Source organism: Anomaloglossus baeobatrachus, chromosome 4, assembly GCF_048569485.1.
Source record: "Anomaloglossus baeobatrachus isolate aAnoBae1 chromosome 4, aAnoBae1.hap1, whole genome shotgun sequence".
Lineage (NCBI taxonomy): Eukaryota > Metazoa > Chordata > Amphibia > Anura > Aromobatidae > Anomaloglossus > Anomaloglossus baeobatrachus.
In genome coordinates this window covers 506,470,862-506,484,730 of record NC_134356.1, presented here as the reverse complement: position 1 = coordinate 506,484,730, position 13,869 = coordinate 506,470,862, and the positions used below count along the sequence as shown (strand labels likewise).

Here is a 13,869-nt window from a genome sequence, read left to right as displayed (position 1 = left end):
CATCCCTGCTTCTAAGCCGACCTTAGCCCGTTGGATTAGGTCGACCATTTTGGACGCCTACTAGAGTACACAGGCGCCTCCCCCGCCGGGGATCAAAGCACACTCGACCAGAGCTGTCGGTGCTTCTTGGGCTTTTAGGCACCAGGCTACGGCTCAACAAGTCTGTCAGGCTGCCACTTGGGCTAGTCTGCATACCTTCTCGAAGCACTACCAAGTGCATGCTCATGCTTCGGCAGATGCGAGCTTGGGCAGACGCATCCTTCAGGCGGCGGTCGCCCATTTGTGAAGTTAGGTTCTACCTACTTCTTAGTTTTTCTGTTTATTTCCCACCCAGGGACTGCTTTGGAACGTCCCATGGTCTGGGTCTCCCAAAGGAACGATAAAGAAAAAGAGAATTTTGTTTACTTACCGTAAATTCTTTTTCTTATAGTTCCGTCTTGGGAGACCCAGCACCCTCCCTGTTGCCTGTTGGCAATTTCCTTGTTCCGCATGTTTTCACCGGCTGTTGTCGTGGACAGAGTCTCCGGTTGTTCCGGCGCTTGCTCTGTTCTACTTGTGGGTGGCTATTCTCCTTCAGCTTTTGCACTAAACTGGCTGGGACTGGCTCACCAGGGGGTGTATAAGCTCAGAGGGAGGAGCTACACTTTTAGGTGTAGTACTTTGTGTGTCCTCCGGAGGCAGAAGCTAAACACCCAAGGTCTGGGTCTCCCAAGACGGAACTATACGAAAAAGAATTTACGGTAAGTAAACAAAATTCTCTTTTTTGTACTGAACCTCTGTGTATCCATGTCGTTCAACAAAGGCAGCGCTTCTTGCATCAGCAGAACATCAGTGATGTGTGTGAAGGGGGCTGGCTAACTGGATCATTACAATAGCTGAGCCAGTCCCCTGTCTGTGTTAGCTGGGACATATAATGGAAATAAGCTAATCAGCCAGCCCCCTTCACTACACTAATCACAATCCCGCACAGGAAGCTCTTTCCTGCTTTGTACATCGCCCGGAAGTGGCGCTGCCTGGGCTGAGACTGCCCACTGGAGATCTGGACACCTTTGATACTTGTATATTTGTCAGATCTATATATTTATGATTGATAAGTACTCCTGCATGTTATCATTTGTTGACCAGTTTATTTCTGCTGTAACATCCTTAATTTGTGTAGTAAAAGAAGCAGCACTCACAGACCGACTGTTTTATTCTAGGACTACTTTAAGTCATTACTCGGGCCTAGCACCATCTTAAAATCAATTGAAGAAGCTGAAACGCTTTCAAAAAGTCTTAAGAACCGGTAAGTGTGCCATAACTATTAAGAGGCAAATGAAAGGAATTCTTTTTTTTTTTTATTCTGCACTTTCAGCTGTCAGGTCCTCTATGCACCCAGAGCCATGAGCAGTTCTGGGTGTATATTGCTAATCCCTGCCTAAGGCTATGTGCGCACGTTGCGTATTTGCATGCAGTTACGCTGCGATCTGCACCGCAGCGTAACTGCATGCATCCTGCATCCTCCGCATAATCTATGAAGATTATGCAGGAGACGTGCGCACGTGGCGTATTAGAGCGCAGCGCTTCGGCTGCTGCCCGAAGCACGCGTTCTAAGAAGTGACATGTCACTTCTTTTGTGCACTCTGCCTGCAGTCCCCGCTCTGTCTATGGGAGGGGCTGAACATATATATATGACTCAAAGGTCTAGGGAATATATATCATCGCAGACAGACAAAGTATTCCCATATGAAATTAATTTTATTTTTTACATACCACCACACCTTTAGTGAAATATCAAAAATTCATTTGTCACAAATACAAACTGATCGGTCACCTTTAACCTTGAATATCAAGGACAGGATTTATATAATTATATCGGACAGTTGTAACATTCAAATTGTTATAAGTAGTTCACTTAGGGACTGTGGATAACACTGTACATACAATTTAACTTGTGGATTTATATATTCTTCCCCTGAACTTTCATGGCATGAGCCACTTAGATATGTAGTTCAGATGGGTCCAGAGAAGTCAAGGCGTACAAAATCCAGTCCCAATATAGTGGAGTGAACTGTTATTCATCAAGTCTGTTGGAACAGTCTCCACCTCTAGTCATCAGATTTGTTGGAACAGTGTCCACCTGACGCGTTTCCCCACTTAAACATTGTGGTTCATCAGGAGGCTATGGAGAGTAAATACAATCAATCAGGATTGGAACATAGTATCTTATAAAGTAACACCGACATGTGTGGGAGATAGACAACATAATAAGATAAACAGTATATAGCATCTACTTGCCATAGTGAAAAGATGGTTGGACATGCAGATCCATGGCGCAGTGCAGCCCCTCCCAATCTTTATGGGAGGGGCTGCACTCAGAGCGCATGGAATCGGCTTTTCTTTCTTTTTCATTATGGACGCTTTCTGCAGCGATTTAAAGCGCACATATGCTGTTCAATTCGCTGCAGAAATTTCTGCAGGGACAAACGCTACGTGCGCACATAGCCTATCTGTCCCTGTATCTAGTAGCATAGATAGAGATCTTTAGAAAAAGTATTTCTAAAGATCCTTTATGATATGCTAATGAGCACAGGGACTAGTCTCAAGGGCATTAGTTCCTGTGCTCATCCCGCCCTCTTAGCATGCACTCAGGAGTGTGGCAACATATTCCATTCAATTCCCATTGCCCAGCGTCATCAGCGGTACCTGTGTCCGTTGTCACCGCTTCAGAATGCCAGGTTTAGGGTCGGTGCGCATGATCAGAAGTCCCAGCACTTCCGGTCATGCATACTATGAATCTGTTTGTACACTTCAAAGAGGTCTAGTGCGCATAACTGGAAGGGTGGGGCTTTCTGATCAAGCGCATGGACTCTAAACCCGGCGTTCTGAAGTGTTGATGACACTGGACAATGGGAATTAAATAGCATGCTAAGACGCCCCTGTGGGTGTGCTAACATGCTAAGAGGGCGGAATGAGCGCAGGAAATAATGCCCTTGCGACTAGTCCCAGCGCACATTAGCATATCATAAAGAAGCTTTAGAAATACTTTTTCTAAAGATTTATTTGTTTCTTCCAGATGCTTACACACCTTTTGTAGATATTTCATATGCAGTTCTCTTTTGCCTTTAAGTTATTGAACACAGAAATGTGTATATAGTACAATAAATCATGTTCTTCACTAGATATGAAGAAGCTGAAGTTAGAAAGCGGCTTGAAGAGAGAGACCAGGAAGAACTGAAGAAAAAACAGGGGCAGTCGCTGCCGAAAGAAGTCTCTGAAGTTTCTCCTCAGACTGATAATGTAATAATATTTCTCATATGTAGAGTTGTGAATGAAGCTGGTTTCTGCTCTGCTGGTCAGGGCTGTCACACCATATTGTGTGCTTGATGATGACTTTAAGGGTATGTGCACATTAGGTACATATTAGCAGCTTTTCCTTTCACGTTTTCGAGGCATAAAGTTAGCTGTATATTACAGCTGCAGTCCTGTGGATAAGATTTCAATAAATCCTGTTCACTCGCTGCAGAGAATATCAGCAATGTAAACTGACCGCTGTAATAAGCCTGGTCATCCTGGCAGGAGGCATTACTCATTTCAAGGTACTTTTTGATTCATTAAAAAAAAATGTACTAAAGGAAAAAATCAAAAGGTGAGAAACTGGTTATTGATACTATCTGGAGCTGGAAGGTAAGAAGTTAATGTCAATGGTGTAAAAGTGTAAAGCCCCCGTCACATTTAGCGACTTACCAGCGATCCCGAAAACGATACGACCTGATAAGGATCGCTGGTAAGTCGCTGGGAGGTCGCTGGTGAGATGTCACACAGTCAGATCTTACCAACGACTCGGTAACGATACAGGTCGCAGTAGTGACCTGTATAACGATCTTTGCTGTCATTGGGATCCTGTCACACAGTGCCAAACATAGCGATGCGTCCTGCCCAGCAGGACATCGCCTTTGAAGAAAATGGTCCAGGACATTCAGCAACGACCGGCGACCTCACAGCAGGGGCCAGGTCGTTGCTGGATGTCACACACAGCGACCTCACTAGCAAGATCGCTGTTGCGTCACAAAAAACGTGACTCAGCAGCGATGTCGCTTAAGGTACCGTGACACTTAACAATGCTCCAGCGATCCCACCAGCGATCTGACCTGGCAGGGATCGCTGGAGCGTCGCTACATGGTCGCTGGTGAGCTGTCTAACAGGCAGATCTCCACAGCAATCAGAGATCAGCCACCAGCGACCCGTGAAACGATGCTGTGCTTCGTAACCATGGTACACATTGGGTTACTAAGCAAAGCGCTTTGCTTATAGTTACCCGATGTGTACCTTGGCTACGTTTGCAGGGAGCTGGCTTCTAGAAGCTGCGGACGCTGGTAACCTAGGTAAATATCGGGTAACCAAGCAAAGCCTTCGCTTGGTTACCCGATGTGTACCTTGGTTACCAGCGTCCGCAGAAGCTGGCTCCCTGCACATTCAGATCATTGCGCTCTCGCTGTCAAACACAGCGATGTGTGCTTCACAGCGGGAGAGCAACGACCAAAAAATGGTCCAGGACATTCAGCAAAAACCGGTGACCTCACAGCAGGGGCCAGGTCGTTGCTGGATGTCACAGCGACATCGCTAGCAAGATCACAAAAACCGTGACTCAGCAGCGATGTCGCTAGCGATGTTGCTTAGTGGAAGACAAAGGAGTGCAGATAAGGTCTTATCCAGAGGAGAGGATAAGGGTAGGACAATAAAAGAACTTGAAGGGTTGTGACAATCACAGCCACTATGATAGTGTAGAACACAGCTGCTGCAGCCCCAGGTAAAAGGCGGATACAAACTGGTGCAGAAAGGGTTTATGCTGCACTGCTGTGAATGAGAGGATTTCATGGTGATTTTAGCAACAACACTTTTCGAAGATGCTCCTCTCCTTCATCAGGTCAAAATCACAACAAAAAACAGAGGTACAAGCATAAATAGATGATTCCAATACAGGTTACAGCTCACTTTTTTTAGAGAAAGAAAAAGGCGCGTGGTATAATGGTGCGTGATATTCGTATAACACAGGTGTTCTGTAATGAACACCAGAACTGTATCAAGTTAAAAACACTCAAATTTAAATTTATCAATAAACAGAAAAGCAGAAAAGAAAAAAAATTCTATATACAGTACAGACCAAAAGTTTGGACACACCTCATTCAATGAGTTTTCATTATTTTCATGACTCTAAAACATGTGGAATGAAATACTTAAAAAAGTGTGAAACAACTGAAAATATGTCTTATATTCTAGGTTCTTCAAAGTAGCCACCTTTTGCTTTCATTACTGCGTTGCACACTCTTGGCATTCTCTTGACGAGCTTCAAGAGGTAGTCACCGGAAATGGTTTTCCAACAGTCTTGAAGGAGTTCCCATAGGTGCTTAGCGCTTGTTGGCCCTTTTGCCTTCACTCTGCGGTCCAGCTCACCCCAAATCATCTCGATTGGGTTCAGGACTGGTGACTGTGGAGGCCAGGTCATCTGGCGTAGCACCCCATCACTCTCCTTCTTAGTCAAATAGCCCTTACACAGCCTGGAGGTGTGTTTGGGGTCATTATCCTGTTGAAAAATAAATGATGGTCCAATTAAACGCAAACTGGATGGAATAGCACACCGCTGCAAGATGCTGTGGTAGCCATGCTGGTTCAGTATGCCTTCAATTTTGAATAAATCCCCAACAGTGTCACCAGCAAAGCACCCCCACACCATCACACCTCCTCCTCCATGCTTCACGGTGGGAACCAGGCATGTAGAGTCCATCCGTTCACCTTTTCTGCGTCGCACAAAGACACGGTGGTTGGATCCAAAGATCTCAAATTTCAACTCATCAGACCAAAGCACAGATTTCCACTGGTCTAATGTCCATTCCTTGTGTTCTTTAGCCCCAACAAGTCTCTTCTGCTTGTTGCCTGTCCTTAGCTGTGGTCTCCTAGCAGCTATTTTACCATGAAGGCCTGCTGCACAAAGTCTCCTCTTAACAGTTGTTCTAGAGATAAGGTGTGTCCAAACGTTTGGTCTGTACTGTATATTATGGTAAACTTCATTTTATATGTACCCCCGATGGTTATCAGGAAAAAATAGTACATTGGGCTCAGTGAGGCTCAGTGGTCATCACTTGGGTCCTATGTCCTGCATCAACAAGCAGTTAGTGTGGGATTCCTCTGAGTGCTCCCATTTGCTCCCACACTCCACAGACATACCCTTAATGGGGACGGTGATGATGATGTCTGTAAAGAAATGTCTGTAGAAATTAAATGTCAGTAAACATGATGCTACATGTATACATCAGTGCCTCAGATTACTAAAATTTCAGCATATTAACAGTTCCTGGACTGTCATGGTTTCTAAGAATATTTCAGAACATACAAATGACTGGAAGACCCAATCTATCAGCATGATTGGTTGTTCACTGTGTTCGGTTTTCACCTCATTTTGGGAACTATTACACCTCTAGATAATAATGACTCCTCATTAGGTCAGGTCATAGGGGTCCAAAACCAGGCTCTCACATGATCATCTGTTTCTAGCTCTGGAAAGTAAGCCAGTGATGAGAACTGGAAGCCACAGCTATGGCTAGGTTCACACTTCCGTTGTTTTGCATCAGTCACAATCCGTCGCCTTGAGGAATTACGGTATCCTGCAAAATATTTTGCAGGAATCCAGTTTTTCCCCATAGACTTCTTTTAGTGACTGATTGTGACTGATGATGCTGCGTTGCATCCACTGCGTCACGGTCCGTCGTTTTTTAACTGACCGCTGGGCGGGAGTAACGCAGCCTGTAACGTTTTTGAGCAGCGCAATCCGTAGGATTTTGCTGCGCATGCTCTCTCTGGCTCCCTGCACACGTAACCAGGATACACATCGGGTAACCAAGCAATGCGCTTTGGTTAGTTACCCGATATTTACAGTGGTTACGTGTGCAAGGAGCCAGCGCTAAGCGGTGTACGCTGGTATCCAAGATAAATATCGGGTAACCAAGCAAAAATTGCTTTGCTTTTAGTTAACCGATAATTACCCTGGATACATGTGGAAGGAGGCCGACACTTCCCCACTCGGCTCCGCCTCCTCCCGCACTCCACATGTGTACACACACACACACACACACACACACTCACTTGTCCCCATACCTGCAGTCCCCGCGGCACTGACGTCCTCAGCTCCACGGCTCCGCCCCCTCGCGCTCCGCCCCCCTCGCGCTCCGCCCCCCGCACACAACGGAGTCCGACAATGAATTCTGTTCTTTGTCATCTGTTGTACAACGCATCAGTCACATGCGTCAAGTAACGCATGTGACGGATGCAAAACAACGGAAATGTGAACCTAGCCTAAGTTCACTATATAATGGCTGCTAATGAGAACTGCAGCTCGGCTCCTATTGAAATGACCAGCAGCTCAGCTGTAACTGTCTGCAACAGCTATTACACAGTGAACAGATCTGTGCTTTTCAGTTCAGGTCACGGTATACCTCCATGCCACAGCTGTAGCTGAAAACTGCGCATCACTGGGGGTGTCAGACCCCCCCCCCCCCCATCAAGCTCATAATTATAACATGTTCCAAGGACAGGTCATCAACATCATAAACTGGACAAACTCTTTAAAACCCATAAGGACACAACCAATTTTTATTATTGCATTTTCATTCTTTCCTCTTTCAAACAGCTATCCCCCCTTCCCCCTCGCGGATATAGGTCTACGAAGGCTTGGGGGGTTTTTTTGTGACATCATCACATATCAAATTTCTCCTGGCCACGTAAACTCCCCGCCTGCCAATTCCACCTTCCTCATCCTTCATCTCTGTCTCTCCTCCCGTGCAGCCAGGAAAGACTTATGAAACGTCTAATAAAAACGTGCCATAGCAACTATTCATAGAACAGCTCTCATTTATTATACAACTCTGGCAAAATTAAAGCTGTAATTTGATTGGTTGCAGGTTGTTTTTATTTTAGGCTGTTTCATATATCTATTACTTCTACTTTATATAAGAGAGCAGTGATATAGTAAGAAAGGCAGGGTGTAAGTACATCACTTGCACTGCTGTATGCATCATATACAGTGCTGGCCAAAAGTATTGGCACCCCTGCAATTCTGTCAGATAATACTCAGTTTCTTCTTGAAAATGATTACAATCACAAATTCTTTGGTATTATTATCTTCATTTATTTTGCTTGCAATGAAAAAAAACACAAAAAAGAATGAAACCAAAATGAAATCATTGATCATTTCACACAGAACTCCAAAAATGGGCCAGACAAAAGTATTGGCACCCTTAGCCTAATACTTGGTTGCACAACCTTTAGCCAAAATAACTGCGAACAACTGCTTCCGGTAACCATCAATGAGTTTCTTTCTTACAATGCTCTGCTGGAATTTTAGACTATTCTTTGGCAAACTGCTCCAGGTCCCTGAGATTTGAAGGTGCCTTCTCCAAACTGCCATTTTGAGATCTCTCCACAGGTGTTCTATGGGATTCAGGTCTGGACTCATTGCTGGCCACTTTAGTAGTCTCCAGTGGTTTCTATCAAACCATTTTCTCATGCTTTTTGAAGTGTGTTTTTGGTCATTGTCCTGCTGGAAGACCCATGACCTCCTGAGGGAGAGCCAGCTTTCTCACACTGGACCCTACATTATGCTGCAAAATTTGTTGGTAGTCTTCAGACTTCATAATGCCATGCACACGGTCAAGCAGTCCAGAGGCAGCAAAGCAACCCCAAAACATCAGGGAACCTCCACCATGTTTGACTGTAGGGACCGTGTTCTTTTCTTTGAATGCCTCTTTTTTTTTTTTCCCTGTAAACTCTATGTTGATGGCTTTTCCCAAAAAGCTCTACTTTTGTCTCATCTGACCAGAGAACATTCTTCCAAAATGTTTTAGGCTTTCTAAGGTATGTTCTGGCAAACTCCAGCCTGGCTTTTTTATGTCTCGGGGCAAGAAGTGGGGTCTTCCTGGGTATCCTACTATACAGACCCTTTTCATTCAGATGCCGACGGATAGTACGGGTTGACACTGTTGTACCCTCGGACTGCAGGGCAGCTTGAACTTGTTTGGATGTTAGTCGAGGTTCTTTATCCACCATCCGCACAATCTTGCGTTGAAATCTCTCGTCAATTTTTCTTTTCCTTCCACATATAGGGAGGTTAGCTACAGTGCCATGGGCTTTAAACTTCTTGATGATACTGCGCACTGTAGACACAGGAACTTTCAGGTCTTTGGAGATGGACTTGTAGCCTTGAGATTGCTCATGCTTCCTCACAATTTGGATTCTCAAGTCCTCAGACAGTTCTTTCTTTTCTCCATGCTCAATGTGGTACACACAAGGACACAGGACAGCGGTTGAGTCAACTTTAATCCATGTCAACTGACTGCAAGTGTGATTGAAATATTGCCAACACCTGTTAGGTGCCACAGGTAAGTTACAGGTACTATTAATTACACAAATTAGAGAAGCATCACATTATTTTTCAAACAGTGCCAATACTTTGTCCACCCCCTTTTTTATGTTTGGTGTGGAATTATATCCAATTTGGCTTTATGACAATTTTTTTTTTTCATTGAAGACAAATTAAATGAAGATAATACCAAAGAATTTGTGATTGTAATCATTTTCAGGAAGAAACTGAGTATTCTCTGACAGAATTGCAGGGGTGCCAATACTTTTGGCCAGCACTGTAGGATACACTGAGACTGCTGTATGCATCACATAGGATCTGCTAAGACTGCTGTATACATCACGCAGGGTACGCAGAGACTGCTGTGTACATCACACAGGGTACACTGAGACTGCTGTATGCATCACATAGGATCTGCTGAGACTGCTGTATACATCACACAGTGTACGCAGAGACTGCTGTATGCACCACATAGGATCTGCTAAGACTGCTGTATACATCACGCAGGGTACGCAGAGACTGCTGTGTACATCACACAGGGTACACTGAGACTGCTGTATGCATCACATAGGATCTGCTGAGACTGCTGTATACATCACACAGTGTACGCAGAGACTGCTGTATGCATCACATAGGATCTGCTAAGACTGCTGTATACATCACGCAGGGTACGCAGAGACTGCTGTGTACATCACACAGGGTACACTGAGACTGCTGTATGCATCACATAGGATCTGCTGAGACTGCTGTATACATCACACAGTGTACGCAGAGACTGCTGTATGCATCACATAGGATCTGCTGAGACTGCTGTGTACATCACACAGGATATGCTGTGGCTCGGCCTTATACATAGCACACAGTGAGGCTGCTGTATACATAACATAGGATACACTGCGGCTCTGCCTTATATATCGCACACAGGATAGACTGAGGCTCTGCCGTCTGTGTCATTTCACAGTATCTATAAGTCACTTATCTGTCACTGGCTGCCATTAGGTAGAAGAGAGCAATATGGCTGGTATCATGTAAAATGCAATCTGAATAAGGAGCACCATATCAGAAAATAGGAACAAATTGTGATGGCTGACAACCTAGATATGAAGACCAGCGAGACAGAAGTGTGTGTTCTCCACGCACACTAGAGATCCCGGGAGGAAGAAGTAGGATTATATAAATTGGGTCACCTGAGTTCGGGTTGTAAGCCTGACCATGAACCTGGAAATATTGGCATGTTTCAAGACAGTGGAATGGCAGAGACGGTGAAAAGTATGCTTCTAATAAATAGACCTACCTTGTGTATATATGTGAAATACACTTTGTGACAATGCTGGTTGTTTCTTGTGAAATGTAACGATTTTTTTTTTATTTTTTCCTTCTTCAGATAAGTGGAGATAAAAAACAGCTCATTCCTAAGAATGAAGTATCTTCAATTGGTAGGTTTTTACCTTTTGTGCCAACGTTTTGTTTTGCTATCTAGATTATATAAGGGCATCTCAATAAATTAGAATATGATCAAAAAGTGTATTTATTTCAGTAATTCAATACACAGAAAAAAAAGGGGGGGCTTGTGGAGGAAAAGCGCAATAGGGTCTTACCCCGGTAGACATGGGGCGATATCAGAGCAATCCTACTCACCAAGTAGGGTTGTGACAGTCACAACACCTATAACAGCATAAATCTGGATCACGGCAGCAGTACCCCAGGCGGTTGATAACAGAGAGAGGTAGTAGAACGGGGCTTTCACACACCGCGCCAATGATCGCTGATGATATCTTGGATTAATGTAAACTTTTATTTCTTTATTGCTCCTTTGGGAGACCCAGACCATTGGTGTTTAGCTTCTGCCTCCGGAGGACACACAAAGTACTACACTTAAAAGTGTAGCTCCTCCCTCTGAGCTTATACACCCCCTGATGAGCAGACTCAGCCAGTTTATCGCTTTGTGTCAGGAGGCATACATCCACACATGCATTCTCATCTGATTTCTTTGATTTTTGGAAAGAGTTTGAAGAAAAGCGGGTCCATGCCTGGACTCCCGGCATGTCCCTTCTCGCCCCACTGTGTCGGCGGTGTTGTAAGGTTGATTCCTAGGCTGGAGCCTTACATGCCGTGCTCCTTCACCATCCCTCCTGGGCTCTGGCTTGAAGTGGGAGCCAGCACGGTCTCCATGCTTGGCAGGAGACCGGTCTCCATCCGCAGCCCTTCAGGACCCTGCTGGACTGGAGCACTCATCCCCAGGGACTTGGCCCTGCGTCTCAGCAAGCTAAGTACCTGAGACGTTTACTTTTCGGGGTCCCTGTACTTTATTGTTGTGGGAGAGTGTGCTTATTGTGTTTGCTGACATTTCTGGCGGGTTCTCTAGCTGTCGCCTGAGAACCGCGCCGATGGTGCCTGCGCGCCGGCCGCGCCGCTCAAATTTAGGCCCCGGCCTCGCCGGAGGCCTAGTTTCGGTTTCACTGCCCTCGCATGTCACTCATGCAGAGGGACAGGCTCGGCTCCGCCCGGCGGCCGTTCTGCACAGGGGAGGAACACTCCCCACTGCAGTGTGTGTCCCCTCCCCTATAGGTCTCTATGGCTCTCCAGATCCCGCTCCTCAAGCAAGTCCCGCCCCCTCTCTTCGCTCCGGCGTCCATTTTATCAGCGTTCTCTCTGCGATCAGTACATTGCAGCGCTGGTCTGCAGCATCTCTGCTGAGGTGCTGTGCTTGGGGGTCCGGGCTTCGGGATCTGGAGGGCACACAACACCGCTCCAGCGGTCCGGTAAGCCGCAACCGGTCTCCGGTTGTGGACCTCTGTTTATACTCTCTGGGGTTCATTCTCTGGCAGAGCCCCCACTCCAGCAGCATGTCTCACACGAGGAGCAAGGCTCCAAAGCTTTATTCAGTATGCACTGCATGTAAGCTCCTGCTGCCTGAACCGAGCATCTTCCCACATTGTGATGCCTGCTCTAACCTGGCGGTGCCTCAGCCTGGAGTCTCACCCCCAGTGGTCCCTGCTCCTGCTCCTGTGGCTGAACCCCCGGCTTGGGTAGAATCCTTTTCTAGGTCTATCTCCCAGTCTTTTGCTGACTCCATGAGACTTCTGTCCAGGACTTTGCTGAACATGCATCAGCCCCCTTCACAGGGTGCCTCTGCTGCTAGGGGTCTCTCAGGACCGGAGCTCACAGAGGATTCATCATCTGGTCCCAGACCCCGTCCTCCTAAGAAGAGACGCAGGGTTCCTTCTCCTTCCTCGTCCCGTGGCTCTGATTCAGGAGCTGACTCGCAGGATGAGGAGGATGCCTTTACAGGGGGCTCGGAGGTTAACTCCATGTACCCCATTGATCTGTCCGAAAGTGACTCAGATGTTAGTGATTTGATTGCTACCATTAATTCTTTACTGGATCTCAATCCGCCAGTATCAGAGGAGCAACCCTCTTTGGCAGAAAAGCACCAGTTTACCTCGCCTAAGAGAGTAAAGAGTGTGTTCTTTAACCACTCCAGTTTTCAGGCCGCTGTGACCAAGCCCAGGGCCTGTCCTGACAAACGCTTCCCAAAGCGTGGTTCTGATGACCGCTTTCCCTTTCCACCTGAGGTGGTCAAGGAGTGGGCTCATTCCCCAAAGGTAGACCCTCCGGTGTCTAGACTCTCAGCCCGGACCGTTGTGTCGGTGGCTGATGGCACCTCCCTTAAGGATTCCACTGACCGCCAGATTGACCTTCTGGCCAAATCCGTATATGAAGCGGCGGGGGCCTCGTTCTCCCCGACTTTTGCAGCAGTGTGGGCTCTCAAAGCCATCTCTGCTTCTCTAGAGGGGATGCATTTCCTCGCCAGGGAATCTATGCCCGAAATGGTTGCCTTAACTTCCCAAGCTTCAGCTTTTTCATCCTATGCCATGTCTGCCATGCTGGAGGCTTCTCACCGCACTGCGGTGGCTTCGGCTAATTCCCTCGCTATCCGCAGGATCTTGTGGCTTCGAGAGTGGAAGGCAGATGCTTCTTCAAAGTACCTTGCTGGGCTCCCTTTTGCTGGGTCCCGGCTGTTCGGTGAACAGCTGGATGAAATTATTAAGGAAGCTACTGGCGGGAAGAGTACTTCCATGCCACAAACCAAAACCAGGAAACCTGTCCAGGGTAGGAATCAGTCGAGGTTTCGTTCCTTTCGTTCCTCCAACTGGTCGTCCTCTAAGCCCTTGGCCTCGTCCACTAACTCAGCCAAGGACCAGAAATCCAACTGGCGCCCAAAAGCACGTCCACAGAAGACTGCAGGAGGTGCTGCCGCTAAGGCAGCCTCCTCGTGACTATCTGTCAGCATCAGCAACGTCCTTAGTCGGTGGCAGGCTCTCCCACTTTGGCACGCGTGGTTTCAACACGTCTCCGATCAGTGGGTGAGGGATATCATCTCCCACGGCTACATGATAGAATTCTCTTCCAGCCCGCCGAACAGATTTTTTTCTCTCAACTCCCACCTGCTCCAAGGCCGCCACCTTCTCACAGGC

The 13,869-nt window shown here is 46.6% G+C and overlaps 1 protein-coding gene across 1 annotated transcript in view; it reads left to right on the top strand.

Moving 5' to 3' along the window:
• The window catches only part of USP8 (ubiquitin specific peptidase 8), a 163,131-nt gene that overhangs the window by 26,000 nt on the left and 123,262 nt on the right, over positions 1-13,869 (top strand). The window contains 3 exon segments of the mRNA XM_075345832.1: positions 1,200-1,285; positions 3,162-3,279; positions 10,776-10,827. Coding sequence (XP_075201947.1) covers positions 1,200-1,285; positions 3,162-3,279; positions 10,776-10,827 — 256 coding nt within the window.